Genomic DNA, 19,762 nt, shown 5'->3' on the forward strand with positions numbered 1-19,762 from the left:
CCGAGCCTGTAGGCTCCCTGGGAAAGGTCATGCACTACCCACTTGATGTGTGTGGTCCTTGGAAGGGCTGCTCTGGTGAGCTGGATTGCTTTCAGTTCTTGTATCCTGGAGGAACCAGTGGGTTTAGGAGCTTTGTTCATCTCTTCGTGGTTTGTCAACTTGGGCTCTGGTGAGCCATAAAAACAGCATTCCTTGCTGGGCCTTGCAGTGTGCCCCTGTTTGCCACTTACCAGAAAATATGATGAACTGAACTGCACAGAAAGTAAGGGAGCACTGCACCTCGTGTGAGCAAGGAAAAAGGCAGTCTTAGCTGAGAAAGTCCAAGTTGAAACACAAATCGGACACATACTGAGGTAAAATCAATGGAAGAGACAGACGAGAACTCCAACAGACAACTCAGGAAATGAATTATGAGTACAGAGGAAACATTTAGAACTTAAAAAAAAACTCATAATTTCTAAATATAAAAATTTAATAAACAGAAAAAGGAGAACAAGAATGATCACTACTGAGAACTGAGTTAATGTTCTGGAAAAGCAAGAGAAGAAATATAATTCACAAAGAAATTAAATTTAATAATCCATTTTATTTATTTTATTTATTTTTGTGAGAGGGCAAAAAAGATTTAGGAGACCCATTGTACAAATGGAAAGTAGTAGAAGACATTTTTCTCAGGCTGAAAACAAACCTTGAATCTGCAGATTGGAAGTGCTCACCAATCCATAGCAGGATTAGTGGGGCAGGTAGGGGCAGGTACCTAAATACTTGCTATTGAGATTCTGAAATCTAAAGCTAAAGAGAAAATCTTACCAGAAGAAGCCACCAGAAGAAGTTATTTTCATAGAAAATCTTATCAGAAGAAGCCACCAGAAGAAGTTACTTTCGTAGAAAGCAATATTAGTATCAGAATTCTTATTAACAGTATTATAGCCAGAAGACTGTGAGAAAATGCTTATAAGCTACTGAGAGAAAAAAGTCAGAAACTAAAAATTCTGCATGTGACCTAGATATCATTCATCTTTTGAGGGAAAAGTAGTATATTTTCAGACATGTAATGATTCAGAGAGGAGACAAAAAGTAAAAAGCTGGGTGAGATTGAGAGTTACAAGTATTAAAAATGAAGAACTGTTAGGAATAGGACTTAACAAGTGGCAAAATTGGAAAATAGATCCTCAGAATTCACAGAGGGAGAAAGGAGAAATAAACAGAAATGTGAACAACCCATCAAAATTAAGGAAAGGGAAAAAGAAATAACAGATAACAAATAGTAAACATAACAAAGAGTAGGCCTAAAACCTTTCTTTCAATTCTCCTAAAGAAAGACCAAGATTGGTTTGATGAATTCAGTGGTGCACTGTTTTCAAGAATATACTTGTTATCAGACAAGAATGATTTTGGCCTCAAGTAAAAGAAAGCTGACAAACAATAGCTTAAACAGGATTATTTTTCGCACATAAAAAGTCTTGAGTCAGGTAGTTGCTGGGGCTGGTTTAGATGCATGATGCTGCCATCAGGAGCCTCATCTCTCTCTGTTCTTTTGTCTTTCCATCTTTCTGGTCTACATCCTTGGCCTATTTGCCTTCATCCTCCTGCTTATGTGTGATCTCAAAGTCTCAAGTTTCAGGTATCTTATTTACATTTAAGAGGAAAAGACCAGGAGGGATGGCACTAGCCATGTTTTGTCCATCTTATGGAAAGTAATTGCTTTCACAGAAAACCCCAAGAGACTTCTGCTTACATCTTATTGGCCAGAACTTTGTTACATGGCTACCCTACAGCAACAAGGGAGGCTTGAAAAGGGAAGAATTTAGCCCAGCATATTCCTGCTCTCAACACAATCAGAGCTCTTTCACACAGGAGGAGAGAGAAATGACTAATGATTGGATGTGCTAGTCGGTATAGCTTTTGTTATGCTTCAGTAACAATCTCAGAACCTCCAAGGTTTAAAACAATAACAGTTTATTTTTCACTCATGCTACTTGTTTATGATAGATTGAGCCTTCTTTTCTGTAGCACTATCCAATAGAAATAAAATGTGAGTCACATATATAAAGTAAATTTTTCTAGTAGCCACATTTATAGAAATATTTTTATAACAGGTGAAATTAATTTTAATAATCCATTTTATTTAACCAACTATATCCAAAGTATTATTCTAACATATGATCAAAAGGAAAAACATTTTAGTGAGATAATTTATGTTCTTTTTATCTTACTAGTTCTTCAAAGTCATATGTGAATTTTGCATTAAAACATATCTTAATTTGGAGTAGCCACATTTCATGTGCTCAATGCCACATGTGACAAAGCAGCAACTGTACTGGATGGTGTAACCATCTTATCCTTGCTATTGAGGATAAGGACCTAGACTGAGGAAGGAAGGTCCCATCTCTTTGCTTTCATGATTGTCACAACAGAAGAAAACTACATTGGCTATTATCATTATTATTTAGTTTTGTTTTGTTTTTTGGCAGTTTTTGGCCAGGGCTGGGTTTGAACCCACCACCTCTGGTGTATGGGGCCAGCGCCCTACTCCTTGAGCCACAGGTGCGGCTCTTTATCACTATTATTTAAAGACAGGTCTCATTCTGTCTTCCAAGCTGGAGTTCAGTGGTGTGATCATAGCCCTGGGCTTAAGAGATTCTCTCTTCCCAGGTAGCTAATTTTTAAAATTTGTTTTAAAGATAGAGCCTTACTAGGTTACCCAGACTGATATCAAACTTCTAGGCTCAAACAATCCTCCAGTCTCAGCCTCCCCAGTTGCTAGAATTATCAGTGTGACCCACTGTGCCCAGCTTATACTGGCTCTTAAAGTTTTCACTCAGAGTTAACATTCTTCATTTTAACTTATATTTTCTTTGCCAAAGTAAGTCACAGGACCACACCTAACTTCAAGGGGCATGGAAGTATATAATACTACCATGTATACAGAAAGAATACTGGGATTATTTGGTAAACTTGCTAATGACACTTAGAGTAGGTGAATAATAGTTTCTGACACACTACCATACAGTGATAACAGATGATGGGGAAAAAAGAGATGGGCAAAATATATCTAACAAGAGTGTCAGTATTAATATCCGACAAAGCAGAATTCAGGCTAAGTCAAAGCATTAACTAGGATAAAGAGGACCATTATATAATGACAAAAGGTCTGATATATGAAGTATGTAATAACCTGCAAACCTTTATATATAGTCACAGTGCAGCCAAACAAGAAGAAAACTGTTTAAACATGATAAAAGCTGTCTTCTAAAAATAAACAGAAAACAACCTAGGAAAACCATTGGTAGTTTCTGGCTCTTGGAATAAGATAAGAAAATAAAACAATTGTGATAAATATGGAAAAGATACAAAATTAGTCTTATATACAGACGGTGTGATTGTTTATGTAGAAAACCCAAAAGACAAAATGATCAGGATCATTAAAAGATTTTGATGTGATGGGCTGGATGCAGCGGCTCAAACCTGTAATCTTAGCACTCTGTGAGGCTAAGGCAGGTGCATCACCTGTGCTTAGGAGTTCAAGACCAGCCTGAGCAAGAGCGAGACCCCATCTCTAAAAATAGCTGGGTGTTGGGGTGGGCACCTGTAGTCCCAGCTTCTCAGGAATCTAAGGCAAGAGAACCACTTGAGCCCAAAAGTTTGAGGTTGCTGTGAGCTATGACACCACGGCACTCTACCCAGGGCAACAAAGTGAGACTCTGTCTGGAAAAAAAGGGTTTGAAATGATGGCTCATGTTTATGAAAAAATGTGCTGTTTCTAGATAGAAAGACTTAAGTTTATAAGGAGCAAATGTCAAAGAATAGCTGAGAAATTGTTAGAAAGAAAATGATAAAAGGCAACTTGCCTTGGCAGATATTAAACCTTACTGTACATTGGTGTGGACAAATAAATTGATGGAGTATGTGCGATGAGATGCCATTGTAATCTATATTTCAGCCCCAGGTTAGTTGACATCTATCTTCTCTCAGTGTGCTAGCCTCATACCCACCCTCCCCCAATTTAAAAATCACTGAGGTAGAGAATTGCTGTTAGTGAGGGGAACATGGTTTGTGCCCTAGGCCTGCAGAGGAGACACAAAAGAAAAGAATCACTGCCGTTTAGAAGTTATTCAAAAATCGTATCTACCTAGATTAAATGACATGAGGAAATGGCATAGCTCTCCTGGACAGTTTCCTGGAATACTCAGCTGCATCTATCAGAAAATAAAAGCCTTTCAAAGCAGCTCCTCTGGCAGAGCTGAAGTTCACTTGGACATAGCATTCATGCATGGATTTCCTTCTATTAACATTTGCCAAAATAGCTTTTTAAAGAATTAAATTAACTTTATTAATCTGAAGTGGAGATGATGTAGTTATTTACATAACTCTTGACTATTGAGTCTGTGAGACCAGTTCCCAAAGAAAGAGCCATGTGTAGGTGGGCCAGCGAATTCCCAGTTGAGGACCCTCTGCCCCTCGTATAAGCTTGGTCAGGACACAGAACACAAAGCCCAGGCCCATCAGATGTAGAAGCAGATTCTAGGCCCAACCCTACTGCTGAATCCATGAGTGCCCCTCCCCCTCTGGACTCAGCATGCTAGAGAAAGAGGGGAAACCATGGACTGAATGGGACAGGTGACCTCTAGGGTTCCATCCACCTTGCATATTTACTTTGCCCTGGAGAAATAGAGATTTGGAGCCTTCCAGTTCAGGCTGCTACTGCAACAGTGGCCATTGCCACCATTACAACTATACCTTGGACCTGTAGGCCAGTAGCCTCCAGAGCCTAGGATGAGCGAGCACCCAGAAGGCTCTAATGGCAAAGAACATGAAGGACCTTTAAGGGTGAGGACAGCATAAAGGGATTACTGGGCACTCACAAAGAGTGTATACCCTGTGTATATACACACATACGTTACATGTAAGCCCCTGGGTATATACACACATATCTTACATGTAAGCCCCTGAGGTAATTTTCAAGCCCAAATACCTTCCTAAATCAGCACTTTTGCTTGCGCATAGACATTGATTTGTCAAGCCCTTCAGATGTGTCACTGTATCCTGCATCACTGATGCGCTCATCTCATCAAATGTGTGGTTCTGAAGGTGCACATACGTGTAGGGATGTCTGCACTCTCCCACTAGAGCATTGCTTCTCGGCTGGGGGTGATTTTGCTCTCCAGGGAACATTTGGCTATGTCTGAGGACATTTTTGACTGTCACTACTAGGGGGTGGGGGATTCTATAGTGAGTCATGCACAGTGGTGCACACTTGTAGGCCCATCTACTATGGAGAATGAGGCTGGAGGATTGCAAAAGAGCTGCTTTGAAAGGCCTTTGTTCTCTCTGATAGATACAGCTGAGTACTCCAGGAAACTGTCCAAGAGTGCTATGCCATTTCCTCATGTCATTTAGGTAGATACAGTTTTTAAATAACTTCTAAACAGCAGTGATTCTTCTCTTTTGTTCCTCCTCTGCAGGCCTAGGGCACATACTATGTTCCCCTCACTAACGGCAATTCTCTACCTCAGTGATTTTTAAATTGGGAGAGGGAGGGTATGAGGCTAGCACACTGAGAGTTTGAGACCAGCTTAGGCAACATAATGAAACCCTGTCTCTTAAAAAAATAATAAAATAAAAAAGAAATCCTATAGCATACAGGACAGCCCTCACAACAAAGAGTTATCTGGCCCAAAATGTCACTAATACTGAAGTTGAGAAATCTTACTCAAATGCAGTGATTTTCAACCTGTATCCTGTAGCATGATACAGATAGGATACATGTACATGATAGGATCTTAGGTGTGCTGCGAAAACTTTTAAACATCGTTAATTAGGGCCAGGCTCTGTGGCTCACACCTGTAATCCTAGCACTCTGGGTGGCTGAGGTGGGCGGATTGCCTGAGCTCAAGAGCTTGAGACCAGCCTAAGCTAAAGTGAGACCCCATCTCTAAAAGCAAAAATAGCCGGGCATTATGGCAGGTGCCTATAGTCCCAACTACTTGGGAGGCTGAAGAAAGAGGATCTCTTGAGCCCAAGAGTTTGAGGTTGCTGTGAAGTATGATGCCAAGGACGACCAAGGGCGACAAAGTGAGACTGTCTCAAAAAAAAAAAAAAAAAAAAAAAAAAAAAACAGAAAATCATTAATTAAATTAATTTTTGAAAGACGTTCAAAGCATAGTATATTCTTTTTTTTTGTCACCCTCAATAGAGTGCTATGGTATCACAGCTCACAGCAACCTCCAGCTCTTGGGCTTAGGTGATTCTCTTGTCTCAGACTCCCAAGTAGCTGGGACTACAGGCACCCACCATAATGCCTGGCTATTTTTTGTTGCAGTTTGGCCAGGGCAGGTTTGAACCCACCACCCTCAGTATACGGGGCTGGTGCCCTACTCACTGAGCCACAGGCGCCGTCCTATATTCTCTTTTTTAATTCTTTTTTTTTTTTTTTTTTTGCAGTTTTTGGCCAGGGCTGGGTTTGAACCCGCCACCTCTGGCATATGGTGCCCAGCACCCTACTCCTTTGAGCCAGAGGTGCCACCCTCCTTCTTTTTTTTTTTTTTATCAGCATAATTCAAGTGTGCCGTGGAAGTTTAACTATAGGTTCAAGTGTACCATGAGTTTAAAAAAGGTTGAAAAACAGTGCTCTAAAGTAACCCAACGGGCTTATGAATTTCTAGTTAAAATCTTTCCCACCAAGAGTACTAACCTTCTCCCAGGTCCAATGGTGAGAACAAAATAAGAGCTTCTGAAATGAATTTCTTGGTGCAAGTCCTTGAAAACTAGTATTTGATTTGACGGTACCATCTGTTGGAGAGCAGCCTAGCTCTGCCTTGAATAACGTCAGGGGGCAATTTAGAGTCTCCCGAAAAAGAAAAGAGCCATTGAGACCATCTCAAAAGGAAATGGTAGTTTCTCTTATACTGTAGAAGTGATGTCCTGGGACTGGAGATAGTCAAAAAGTTGCCAAATGATTCCTCGTGTCAGAACAGAGCTCAGAAAGGTGCCAGCCACCTGCCATAGCCAATCATCAGACTTGTCACCTTCACATGTGACCTTATCACTGTGACTCCCTAAAATAACAAAGGACACATCTTTTCACAAGCCTTTCGGTGTGCAAGACATGAAGCAGTTCATCTCCTTATCAGGACATCTGAAAAGGAAGAAAAAACACAAGCTAGAAATGCTCAGTGAAAATAGATTTGTTTATTAGCATCTACCAACTAGCTTTGGAATGGCTGGCATTTGGAGCTGAAGAATGGTTGAAGCCCTTCCTTAAGGCCTGAATTTTCTTAACACTGCCTGTGAATACAAATTCTGTTCCTCTTAAAGGAAAAAGCAGCCTCCCTGTCTATGACCTGGGAGGGAACTCCTTGTACCTTGCCTGTCCCCTCTTTTTTGACCTCCCCTAGAGGAAGAACTAGAATGATGAGGGGGTTTATGGTAATCTGGTGAGCTTGTCTTCTTGTTTCTACATATTATATTGACTTAGGCTTTTTAGGGAAAAACTTGCTTAAAAAAAAGAAACAAACCAGTTATTAGAATCAAGGATTAAAGTCTAGTATGAGTTTTCAGATTTGCTTTTAAATTAAGGATTAAATTCCTGGGAGTAAGGGAGGCACTGTTTAAATAAACAAGATGGTTAGTGAGCCTCTGGAACCCGGCCTGGTTTGTTGGGGGGTGGGGCTGTCTGGGAGACAGACAGATTGGAGCTCACGCCCTAACTATGGAAAGTCTTTGAGTTCCTCTGAGGTACAGAGAATGGGAAATCTTAAGCTGCTGTACTTGAGAGTGTTTTGAAGTGTCTTTCGGGAATATGATCTCTTTCTCTTCAAACCTGACAATGATTTTTTTTTTTTCTTTTTCTCCAGGGTGACCAGAGGCAGGTCATTCCCATACCAAGTGTATGTATTATGTATTTATCCCATTTTATTGAAACATTCATAGAATCTTGTGGCTTTGGACCTACTACTAATATAAAAGATCTCTTTATGTTCTTGCATATGTTGAATTTTACCATGTAGTATAAACAGCTCTGTTCTGTGAAAAACAAAAATGAAGCTGCATTTTAAACTGTAAGCAGGAATTTCTATACTGAGATGGGTTTCTTTCTCAGGAAATGCAGGACAGCTAGCGTCTGTTAACCTTGCTCTCCGGGAAGGGCTCTAAGCGTATCAGGGTGAGGTAGCTTGGAGCCTTCACCTCCACCCCAGCACCTTGGCCCCAATTCTGTAAACTGGGGAAAACATACTTTACACAGACATGGTTGGTTCTTTGTAGGAGGTTCTCTCCCACTGGAACTGGGCTCACAAAGCCCCAGGTGACCAGACCATTTCTAACTTAACAGCATTGATAACTTGGCTGTAGGGATAACTTTAGAGAAATCACCATAATTATTAATATATTCCCTGAACATACAGGACACACTTTACCCCACAAGCCAGCTGTGTTATAACTCTGTGCCAACTGAGCACTCCCTTGTTCCACTCCACTTCTGTTGTCGACCCTGGAATTTGGGTGAGAAGGCTCACCAGCATTCCACCCAGCATGGGCATGCACCAGCCATTCCTCCTTCACTGACCCCACAGTCCCTTCTCTTCCTTGTGCTCTGCCAGCAAAGCCACCAGCCTGAGGCTGGTCAGCAAAAAGCAAACTGATACCTGACTCAAAAGAAATTTACAGGCAAGATGTCTGTATCAATCCTACATCCTTAGATTGATTATTTTAGTCTTTAAAGATTATATGATTCAGAATACCTGATTCAAATCTGTTCATCTGTCTTTCTTTTGGTTTTTTTCACATGTTTTCTGGGAACACCAAAGAGACATAGCACTCTTACACTGAAAGGAATGGATTTTATGAATATAAGTTGACTTGAAAGACTTTAGTAGTGTGTGTCGCTTACATATTCCCCAGGAAGTTTAGATAATTTCATTTTCTCTAAATGCTAACGCTCCCATCAGCTAAGAGGTTGCAAGAGTTTTGGGAGTAATTCTGACTTTGTCTACATGCTGGGGGTTCGGCTTTGTTGGGAAACTGGCTTTGATCAAAAAGATTAATCAAGCAACACAACTTTTTATCCAGTGTTTGAGGGGAGATACCCAATCGTCTTAATACCAGGAGACTCTTTTCAACTTTTATATAAAATAGTTCCACGTATTGTTCCTGCAAAGTTACCTCTATTAAACAGGTGGCAAGTAGATCTGTCCCTTTGCTCCTACTGGTTTTTCTCAAAGTTAATTCATAGCCATCTGTAAAGTGCCAAATGAAAGCATTTGTAAGTGTAAAAATCTCACTGAGGAAACTTGACTCTTTCCCCACAAATCTATAGTCAGCAATATAGGATTCCAGAATAAAATAAACAAGAAGAAGGTTCCTTGTATAATTTATCCTGGTATTAGATTAATAAACCACTGACTTGTGTCCTTCACATGAAATGCTAGATCAGCCTGCATGAACCTTTGAACTATCTTGCCAAAAAACAGAGCTTAGCTGAAGTAACCTGCACTTAGTAATGATAACCTTGGACACCCCCCCGCCCACCACTTAGCATGTGGTACTGAACCCAAGCCTACCCACAGGCCAGCTTAGCCCTAGGATTCAAGTCTTGAGATCCCCTGCAATATTTGCACCTGACTGAAAGGCCCCAGGACACATAAGGAGCGGTGCTGGCCATTCTGGACCTCGAGGGAACCAGGCAACGTTAGGAGCCCTGGTAGCCTGGGATGCTACAGCACAGGGCCAGAAATCCAGGCTTGCGCTGGCCTCCAAACCAGAACCTGAAAGTTTTCTTTGGGCCCTGAGGGTGGAGTGCCTCTGCCCATCTCTGGTTTGGCTATGGTGCTATGGCTGGCTCCTATAGTCCCAGCTATTCAGGAGGCTGAGGCAAGAGGGATCACTTGAGCCCACGTGTTTGATGTTGCTGTGAGCTGTGACACACCATGGCAGCCTACCCTGGAAGCCAGAGTGAGACTGTCTCAAAAAAAAAAAAAAAAAACTGGAATTTATTTTGGTGTAAAGCATGAAGTAGCGATCTTTTGCTTGCCTATTGGAAATGACATCTTTATCTGGATTATTAAAATCCCTTTTAGTAATATAAATGTCTTAACACAATAACTAAGAAAATGCAGTGATGTTAACAAGTTTGATGAAATTATTTCAAATTGTATATAAAACCAGCATATTGTACCCCATAATTGCATTAATGTACACAGCTACAATTTAACTTAAAAAAATTGTGGTATTTGTATACCATGGAATACTATGCAGCCATAAAAAGGATGGAGACTTTACATCTTTTATGTTTACATGGATGGAGCTGGAACATATTCTTCTTAGTAAAGTATCTCAAAAATGGAAAAAAAAAATCCCTCTTAGTAATATTTGTCCCTTAGGGATGGACTAGGATAAGGGCCTTCCTTATTGAGAAGCTTTGTGAAAGTCAGGTATTGATGGGTGAGGAAAAGACTTAGAGACACAGAAAGCTTAGAAACCACTGACCTTTGGATGGCCATTGTTGAGGGGAACACTTGAATGCTTTGCTCCCAAGAAGGAATGCTGTTAGGTCTGGGACCCGACAACAACTGTTTCCATCATCTTGCTTGGAACACACACCACACTGATGCTCACAAACACAAGGTCGGCAGTGCAGCGAGCCATAAAAATGCCATAAGGGGACAGAAGAATTTGTTTTCTTATAGTTATGTTTATATGCTATTTGCCTAAGGCTTTTAATAAAGTAATAATATACTTTTTTCCGTCTAAAACATTATGAAGAACTTATAAGCAAAACAACTATTCTAGTTAAAACCAGTGTGGAGTTTCCCTTGCTTCCCTCCTTCAATAGGCCCTAAGATCTCTGTCCTGAACTCTGAGGCTTGGGAAAGCACAGCGTGCAAACCTGAGTCTGAAAATCTGAAGAAAACAGTAATCTCATGTACTAAAAAGAGGTACTACATCTATGAGATTTATGATGGCTTGTGGGGTGGGTACCATAGAGGAAATAACCGTAGTGTTAATTATTCATGGCTGCCATTTCCATGCCAGGTCAGGAAATTTGAGATTTACTTCCAGGAAGAGAACTGAAATGAATACTGTTCCCAAACCTCAGATGGTAAAGCCATGGTCCCTTCCTCCCCCACCTCCAACCCTACCCTAGCAATGCTGTCTATGTGCATTTGAGCAAATGATTTTGTATAGAAAAAGCCCTTCTTTATGTAACTGGAATTTCTCTTTTCTTTGGCTTTATGATGGCTTCAGAGAAAATTTGGTTCAGAATATTTTTTAGTTAATGAGTCAAGCATCACCTGAACAGTTCAGTTGAAGTAACAAAGTGCTATGAATTGCCACTGTAGAGCGTCCTTGCATTTCCAAGGGCACAGTTGTCCAGAAGAATTCTTACCCGTGGACTGAAGCATTTGCATTAATCTAAAGCCAAACTCTCAGGGAAACTGTGCACATTTAGGAAATGGTGAAGGATTAATGAAATCTTCCTAGACTGTTGCTCCCCAGCTTGGCCTTGTTCCCTGCAGCACAGATGCAAAAATCAATAGCTTGCTTAATCTGAGTCTCACTCTTCTCCATCTTTTCTCTCTTAGTATAGTGAGAGTTTTTACTACTGTTAACTCAGAGATGCTTGAAAGAATGGGTTAAATATGCTAAGAAAGTAACTTTTATTCTTGAGTTTGGAAAATAACTGAGCCAGTTTGGGCAGATCTTTAGTGTTTTCAGATATACTAGGGATAGAATTTCTAGATTCTTATTTCCTTTACTTTACAGGCTAGTAAGTAAATTAATTGTTAAAATATTGTTTTAGTAGTATATAAATGCATAGGAGAAGGACTAGATAGAAACACACTAAATTAAAAGGGGGGAACATAGAAAAGGAACAGTTGTGTTTTGCTCTCAAATGTCTGTGTTCTTCACAATGGGAATGTGTTTTATTGTATAATTGTGTAATAAAGATGAAATTAAACCAAATTTTATTCTGATCACAAGCATGCTTTCTGCTCTGTTGCAGGCAAACAACAGAAATAATTCAAATCCCCTCCAATATGTTTAAAGAGCTCATTCCACCCTGTCTTTTAAAAACACTTTTAGATACAAAACAACTTCTTGGAAGTTTAATTTTTAAAAAAATAACCTGCTGACTCACTGAATTATAATGAAGAATAGAGTCTTTCTGACGTCCCTGAATTCCATGCCTGTCTCCAAGGCATACCCCACATCTCCCCCGACAAGTGCCACAGGATTAGGGAGGACTGCTTGGCCAGCTTTAGTTAGAACTAAGGCAGTTGGGAGGCCTTAAAGGATTTTCCTTCTAGTGATGTTGGAAAAGGATGAAACACCGATGCTTCCTAGAGAGACCCCCTCTAGAATTAGAGAGTCCCTACGTGTAGCCTCTTCCTGGGCATCCCTGGACAGTCCCTCTCTGTCAGGATGATCATTGTTCTTGTAAATTTACCTAATTTGTTGACTGCCTGTGTTACATTCACTATTGAACCAGGTAAAGTCCAAAATTAACTTTTGATCATTGACTAACTCTCAGTTTAAACAGAAAAGAAAAAAAAAAAAAAGAGGAAACTAAGTTGTGTATTCTTCGGTGTCTAGGTATAGATATTTTCTTGTTTTGTTTTGCATTAAATATTAAACAGAGTTTGACCTTGCAGGACAGAAAATTAACTAGTTAACATTGGACATTGAATATATCACAGAGTTAACTAAAATACTTCAGATCATTTCCGGAATGAGGCAAGGCCCAAAGAAATAAATAATCTAAATTGAGTGAGGTTGGCAGAAGATACTTAGCATTTTATTAACTCTTAAGACTTCTTTATCACAAGATTAGCATCAGCTACTATACAGACATATAAATAGATTTTCTGGCTAACAACACAGCATGTGGATTAAAATATAACTTTCAGAGGCAAAGAATCCAAGGGATAAAATGCCACATTCACTCATTTTTATACCACAGTGGAACACAAGATAGGTGCTATACCTAAGACCAGTTTTATTTGTTTCCTAGTATTGGGGGAACTTTAGATTGCATTTTGCTCATAGATAAATATTTCTCCTCAAGTTTTTAAAAATTTCAGCCATAGGAAAAAAATACTGTGGTTTCAACATAATTCTAAAATGTACTTATGTGCCCCAGTGGATTTCAGGCAAAATAGAACGTCAGGAAATCAGCCAGCATAGTTACAGTAGTTATTACAATTAAACACTCATCCTTGTGTAATCCATTTTAATAATAATAGCCACCAATATATGTGCAGGCAAAATGTTGAGAGTTTTACTGCCTTATAACTAAAAACAACAACCTTTCATGGTAGGTATTACTATCCCAGTTTATCACCAAGAAAGTGACAGAGTTGATATTCAAACCAAGCTTTGGTTCCAAAGCCTAGGCCCTCATAGTTGTCCTTCACATAGTGGCACAGTATTTGTTTGATAAAACTTCAGTACTTCAGTTGCAAACCACTTATTCCTGTTCTTAATAAAATCCCATGATATACTTGACCAGGCACTTAAATGGTTGCATTCATTTTATACCTTCATTAGCATAATATAATGCAATAATAAAGGAATTGATTTGTCTTTTACATATATAATGCAATAATAAAGGAATTGATTTGTCTTTTACATACTGATTTTTTTTCCCCCTTTAGCCACCAGCTAAATACCTCCTTCCAGAGGTGACGGTGCTTGACTATGGAAAGAAATGTGTGGTCATTGATTTAGATGAAACATTGGTGCACAGCTCATTTAAGGTAAATCAAGATTAAAAAAAATCCTTGCTCTTTGTGATTTGATCACAATTGTATTAGAAAAAGAAAAATTAAAAGGTTGAAAACTTGTGGTGGTTTGCATGTGACTTCACTCTTCATGAAGCAATCCCAGCAACAGCTGCTTATTAGCCCAGGTGAACATTAACTAAAGTCATTGAACATTAACATCATTAATTTGGACAAGAAAACACTGGGCTGCCAATATCACTGAGACCTCATTCTTAGGAGGTTTAGGTTTTCTAACACTCTGCCCTGTAGAAATATTTTTCAGGTGACGCAAGGCAATCAATGTCCCAGGACACTATCTGTGTTTGTCAAGGTAACCAGAGTGCTATGTGTTTTATTGGGAGGTAGAGGGGAGGCACTGTTGGAAACTGTCAAGCAACCTGCTATTTTGGAGATTTTCCTGGATCAATATTTGAAAAATGTCCAACTTTGAAGAAGACTTCAGCGTTAATGGCATCTGAACAGTTTTAGCCCTTTACTGTGACCATTTTCATGATGAGAGTTCGCTGTGATTTTTTTATTAAATTTCACAGCTAAATGAGTACCCACCTGCAGGACTTCCCTTATGAAAGGTGTGGAACTGCAGGGATGACATCAGACACTCTTCCTTCCTGTCCCTGTCCCTACTCTCCATCTCTTGGACAGAAAATAGCAAAAGTGACAAATTACCAAGGGACCTCCATGCAGGAACAGCTGGGACTACACTATTAGGTAGTGTATTACTTAACTTTTTAGAAGTACAATTAATTGTTTAAAAGAGGCAAATGATGGAAAGTTTGGAAATGGGGGTTGGCTTGTTAGAAGAAAAAACAAGTATGTAGGGTTATTTTCCTGTTTCCTATGAATTTTTGGTGATGTAGCTGCTCTGCTATCACTTGTCAGTTACGCTGTCCCTGAGAGACATGAAAAGCACCACTTACGATGGGGTGTGTGTCTCACATGAATCATAATCATTCCTTGCGATTTGTATGGGAAGCAGAAGAGCCATTGCCTTTGCCTGAACACATATCTTTCAGAAACACCCTTCCTTGTGCCTGCTTATAACAAACAGACCTTCTGATAAGACAAGGCCAGGATTTTGTCTTTGAGTCTTTTGGAGAGTGAAAGACCGCCCTTACCTTTTGCAGTGAGAAATGGCTTTGTTCTGGCTTCTGGAGCATCCAGGGACTACCTCGTTCCCCAACACTTGAGTGCTGGGGCCTTCCAGGGTTGGTCTTTATGGCTCTGGTGGCCTTATGTCCCAGCTCAGCCCTGGACAGCACTGGAAGCCTTTTCTGCTTCTTAGCAAGTTGCTCACAACTTTTTTAAGTCCCTCTGGAGGTAAGCCCTTCAGAAGAGCAGAGCTCAGTTTCCATCATGGCATAAAGAACTTACTCCCAGGAGCCCTAGAAATGTGCCAACAGTGGCCAGACTTCCCAAATTTATGGAGGTTCCTCGCTCCAAAGATAGAGCTTCAGCAGCCCCACATGTTTCTAGAGCCTGCTCAAAGGGTATTGATGCCACAGTAGATGTGAACAACATTTCCTCATTTCTTACCTCCCCTATCCAGTTTATATTTGTAGTAGGATATTCTTTATTATGTGGTTTTCTATGTTGTGGGCATTTTAGAGACCTTCAAGGATTACAGGTTAAGAACCCTGACTCTAGTAGAGCCTCCTTTATAGCAGCACAGGAGAGCAGATAAAGGAGGTGCTTGCGGAAGCTGGGAATGGCTTTTCTCTTTTAATATACTCTGGAATATGGTTGCACAATCTAATACCATGTTATAGTCCCTTCCTTAAAACTTCCTTTTTGTTTTTTTAGCATGATTCTATATTTAGTTGTGAAAATATCTCATCCTTGGCCTTCCAACCCTGCGAGTAAGTAAACTGTGGTCCTAAGCATCAGGTGCTCTACTGAGTGGTTAGTAATAGTGCTACAGCCTAGAATTTCCCACATTTTTCTCTATGTACATACCAAAGAAGAGCACATAGTGATGGGCTTAAAGGCAGACCCCACTCAGTCTGACCAGAGATTCGATACTCCACACCCTGCCCAGTGACCTACACACGCACCTTCTCCCTCTTCCCTTTGTCCCAAGGGTTTGCAAGCTAGTGACTTTCTTGGGCCTGTTCATTTAAGTAGTTACCCACCTGATTTATAGAATTTCATTCAGAATTGTGTACTATGTACAAGTTCATTCTGGAGAACATAATCACTGTTTTAGAGTCACACTTGAATTTTAAATGCCATTAATATTGTCAAAGTTATTTTAAACTTCCTGAGGTTTGTGGGTGTGCTGGATATTGTGTTCTTAGAGCAGAACTGGTTCCCCTCACCACATGAACTGGTTCCTCCCACCACACCTCCTGTTCTGGTTGAAACTCCCCAAGGCAGGAGACAGTGCCAGGCCTCCAGACAACCTCTGGACTGGATGAAGCCATAGGCAGGCACTCCTCAGGCCCACCACTATAGCTGTGGGAGAGAGGAGAGTGAAGTGCAGAGAAGGGAAGATCCTGCCCAAGGTCATGGCCTGTGGCCTCTAACTTCACTCACACACACAGCCCGTATCCTTGTACTGCTTTGGGTCCATGTGCCAAGCAGCCCATTGCAGCCCCCACCTGTGGGTCCAGGTGCAAGTTGTTTTGCCACAAGCATCACTGTCCAGGCCCTCTCCTCCTCCCCCTTGTGGCAAGCAGTAGCTCTCTGTCAACCGGGTAGGGCTCTGAGCAAGGCGGAGTTTCTGAAGAGCCCCATTCTCTAGGCAGGCTGTGCCACTCTTTGTGGTTGAAGGCAGGCAGGTGATAAAGAGGTTGGACCAAAATGCTGAAAATGTAATGACATTCAGAACAGAAAATAATGTGCTTTCCTGCTTGTGCTTATTTTAAGGAACCAAGCCATGCTTCAACATCCTCCTCCTTCTCCTGAACTGTTTTTTCCAATAACCAAAACATTGGTCCAGGCAAGCTTTTTTCTTGCTAAAATTTCCAATTTTATTTTGTTCTTTCAGACATACTAATTATAGTTTCTTTTCTCTCTAGCCTATTAGTAATGCTGATTTTATTGTTCCGGTTGAAATCGATGGAACTATACATCAGGTAAGAAGTAAAGACTAAATCTGACTTCCAGTTAGGATTTTTTTAGTAATTATATTTCCTATGAACTTTATTTCTAAATTCTCATTTCAATAATTTGTTACTGAAAAATAAGCATACTTTGTATAATAAATACAGTGGTTTTCTGCTTTTATTCAGACAGATTAATTTATTTCATACTGAGTTTATAAAGAAAACCATCATCCATCATAAATATTAGATGGAGTTGCAAGTTCAAATAGCTCTTTGATTTGGTGCAGACTTTCAGAAGTTTCCATATCCCCTATTGGCCCAGCTTGATGGTCTAATTAACTTCCTCATGTAATTGCTTTTGGCTACTCTCCTAGCAGGCAACAGGAAAAGCCACAAGTCACCCACCTATGGTGGAATCTTGGGGAAAGGTGTCCATTTCCAAAGCCAGTGCTTGAGACCGATCTCACTTCTATATCGTTTTCTCCAGTGCATCTTTAGCAAATACTCAACCCAAAAGAAAAAGGGGGAAGGGCTGGATCAGCAGGCTGCTATGAATAAAGATACGGTAGTCAGTTGGCATGCATCTTCACTCTTTCTGATTTTTTTTCCTTATCTGCATAAAGCTCTTCCAGAAATAGCTTCATTTATGAACATGTTGGAAACATTGTAGGGAAACTAGCCTTGGAGGTTGAAGGAGGGGAACTTTTGTCTGATTTTGCACAGGAGTGATCTAACCATCTTCCTAGTCAACTCCAAGATCTTAAAGGAAGAATATCAGGCCTGATATCCCAAGGAAGGAGAGTCTTTCTTGGTACTTGAGCCACAGCAGGCTGCCTTTCCTTAGCGATGTTGGTAGTCTCTTTGCTTCTTGAGTGGAGGGTATCAGAACTAGTGAAGCTTTGCAAATCAAATAGTCTGGCCAACTCATCATCTAGATGGGGAAGCTAAGGCTTATGTAGGGAAAGGGTTGGTTTAAGTCAGTGGTTCTCAACCTTCCTAATGCCGCAGCCCATTAATACAGTTCCTGTGGGTCACAACCCACAGGTTGAGAACCACTGGTTTAAGGTCATATAATGGGATGAACAAAAATGAGAATTTCCATCTCCTGCCTCCTGTCCCAGGCCTCTTTTTCTGACCCTCAAGTCCTTTCCCTCCCCTGTTCTTGCTTTCTTATCTGTTCTCCAACAGGTCCTACTAGGAAACAGTTTCTGGAAAAGGAAGCTTTATCCCTAATGTCTCCACACTTCATGCTTTTAAAAGCCATCATGGAACCAAAACAGTAGGCACTTGGGCATTAAACATTTGCAAAAGCATTAACTCCCGCATCTGAGAAGCAGTTAAGGCTTCCACATTTATTAGCTTGGTTTGTGTTACAAAGTGCTCACCATGAGACAGAGGAGAGGCTGCCCAGTGGCTTGGCAAGAATTAGGAGAGAAATTAACCCTTCATACCATGTGACTGTGAACATGACTGGCTAGCTGCTGCTGGCCCATTCTTACAAGAGCCACCCTTAGTTCTCCCAGCCTCCTTGACTGTGTCGTGATACCCCTGGGTTCCTGGGTTGGGGTCAGAAATTGTCTCCTGAGGGAATGAAGCCACGGGCAGCAAGAGCAGGAGGACCAAGGCCCTGGCGAAGGCCGTGGCCTCATTCAAGTAATCCAGGATAGGCTGTGCAGGTCCCAATGGGCCTATTCTTGGTTACTTGCACGGGGACGCGGGCCTGGACGCCGCATCCGGGCGCAGGACCCTCCTCTCTGCCAGAGGCACCAACGCCAGAGTTCCCAGATCAGTCTCCTGCCCTTTGCACATAACAACGCTTGCTTTCCAAGCACAACTCCCAGGGAGACGGAGGACCACAGGCTGCACCCCTTTGCTCGTACCAGGGAGACCCATGCTCTTTTAGTCAGTCTTGACTTTCCCCATTTAGTCCTGGTCCTCCTGAGCACCTGCTTCTGGTACCTTAAAAATGACTTGGTTCTGTGTAGGTCCTCTACCAGCAGCTTATCCTCTGTGTGGTGCAGGTCCCTCTTCTCCCCTCTGCTACTCCTCCTGCAGTCTATCCAACCTGCTCCATCTGCCCTTCAGGGCCATTAGTGAGCTGCCTCAAGCTGCCTCGCACACTTCCTCTTCAACTGCTTCATCTCCCAGCCCCACCTCCCCACTTCTACCCCTGCCCCTACAGGCTGGACGCACAGGTTCAGGACACTCTTCAGCACTTCCAGCATTTTCAGGCCTCCACGTCTCACACTCATGCTGTTTCCTCTGCCTGCAAGCTCCCTTCTCATCCTTATCTGCCTAGGGAACCTCTATTTATCTTTCCAGGTCCAGGTCAAATGTTACCTTCTGTGATTCCCTCCCTTTGAGAGGGGAGTTAATTGTTCTTAATTTATCCCTCTACTATGACTTGCATTATGCCATGTTTATTTTTATATATTTTTTATATATATCTGCTCTAGACTGTGAGCTCTTCAAGGGCAAGACCTGTGTTTCATTCATCTTTGTAACTGCACCAGGCTGAGCGCTCAGCTGAGGCTCAGTAAATATGGTGAATTTTAGAGTTTGATTTATTTTAGTGAAGTGGCTAATTTCAAACGGAATGTATTCAAGTTTGAATTAGTTCCTCCCTTGTCCCACTTCCTCTGCCTTCTCTCACCAGCTTTGCCTTCTTTCCCATCTCCCATGTTTCCTCAGATTTGTTCGGGCTCCCTAGTCAGAAGTCTGCATGTGGGCTGAAGCCTGGCCTCCTTGCAGCCCCACCTGGGCGTGGGCTGGCCTAACCAAAAAGGTGCACAGAGCCCAGCCTTTCTAGAAAAAGCTGCTTTTTGCCCCACTCTGCTTAAAGGCCCCTCCTGAGGGCTTATTTCTGGGGCCCAGCAATAGGAAGGTTTCACATCCCCCGAAGTGTTTGTTTTTGGACCAAGCCCATATAGAGTA

General features: G+C 41.2%; 1 protein-coding gene across 1 annotated transcript in view; it reads left to right on the top strand.

The window, feature by feature from the left end:
- Nucleotides 1-19,762, top strand: part of CTDSPL (CTD small phosphatase like) — a 121,229-nt gene that overhangs the window by 89,618 nt on the left and 11,849 nt on the right. The window contains 2 exon segments of the mRNA XM_053599715.1: nt 13,656-13,757; nt 16,802-16,858. Of these exon segments, the coding sequence (XP_053455690.1) occupies nt 13,656-13,757; nt 16,802-16,858 (159 nt within the window).

Source organism: Nycticebus coucang, chromosome 8 (assembly GCF_027406575.1).
Source record: "Nycticebus coucang isolate mNycCou1 chromosome 8, mNycCou1.pri, whole genome shotgun sequence".
NCBI lineage: Eukaryota > Metazoa > Chordata > Mammalia > Primates > Lorisidae > Nycticebus > Nycticebus coucang.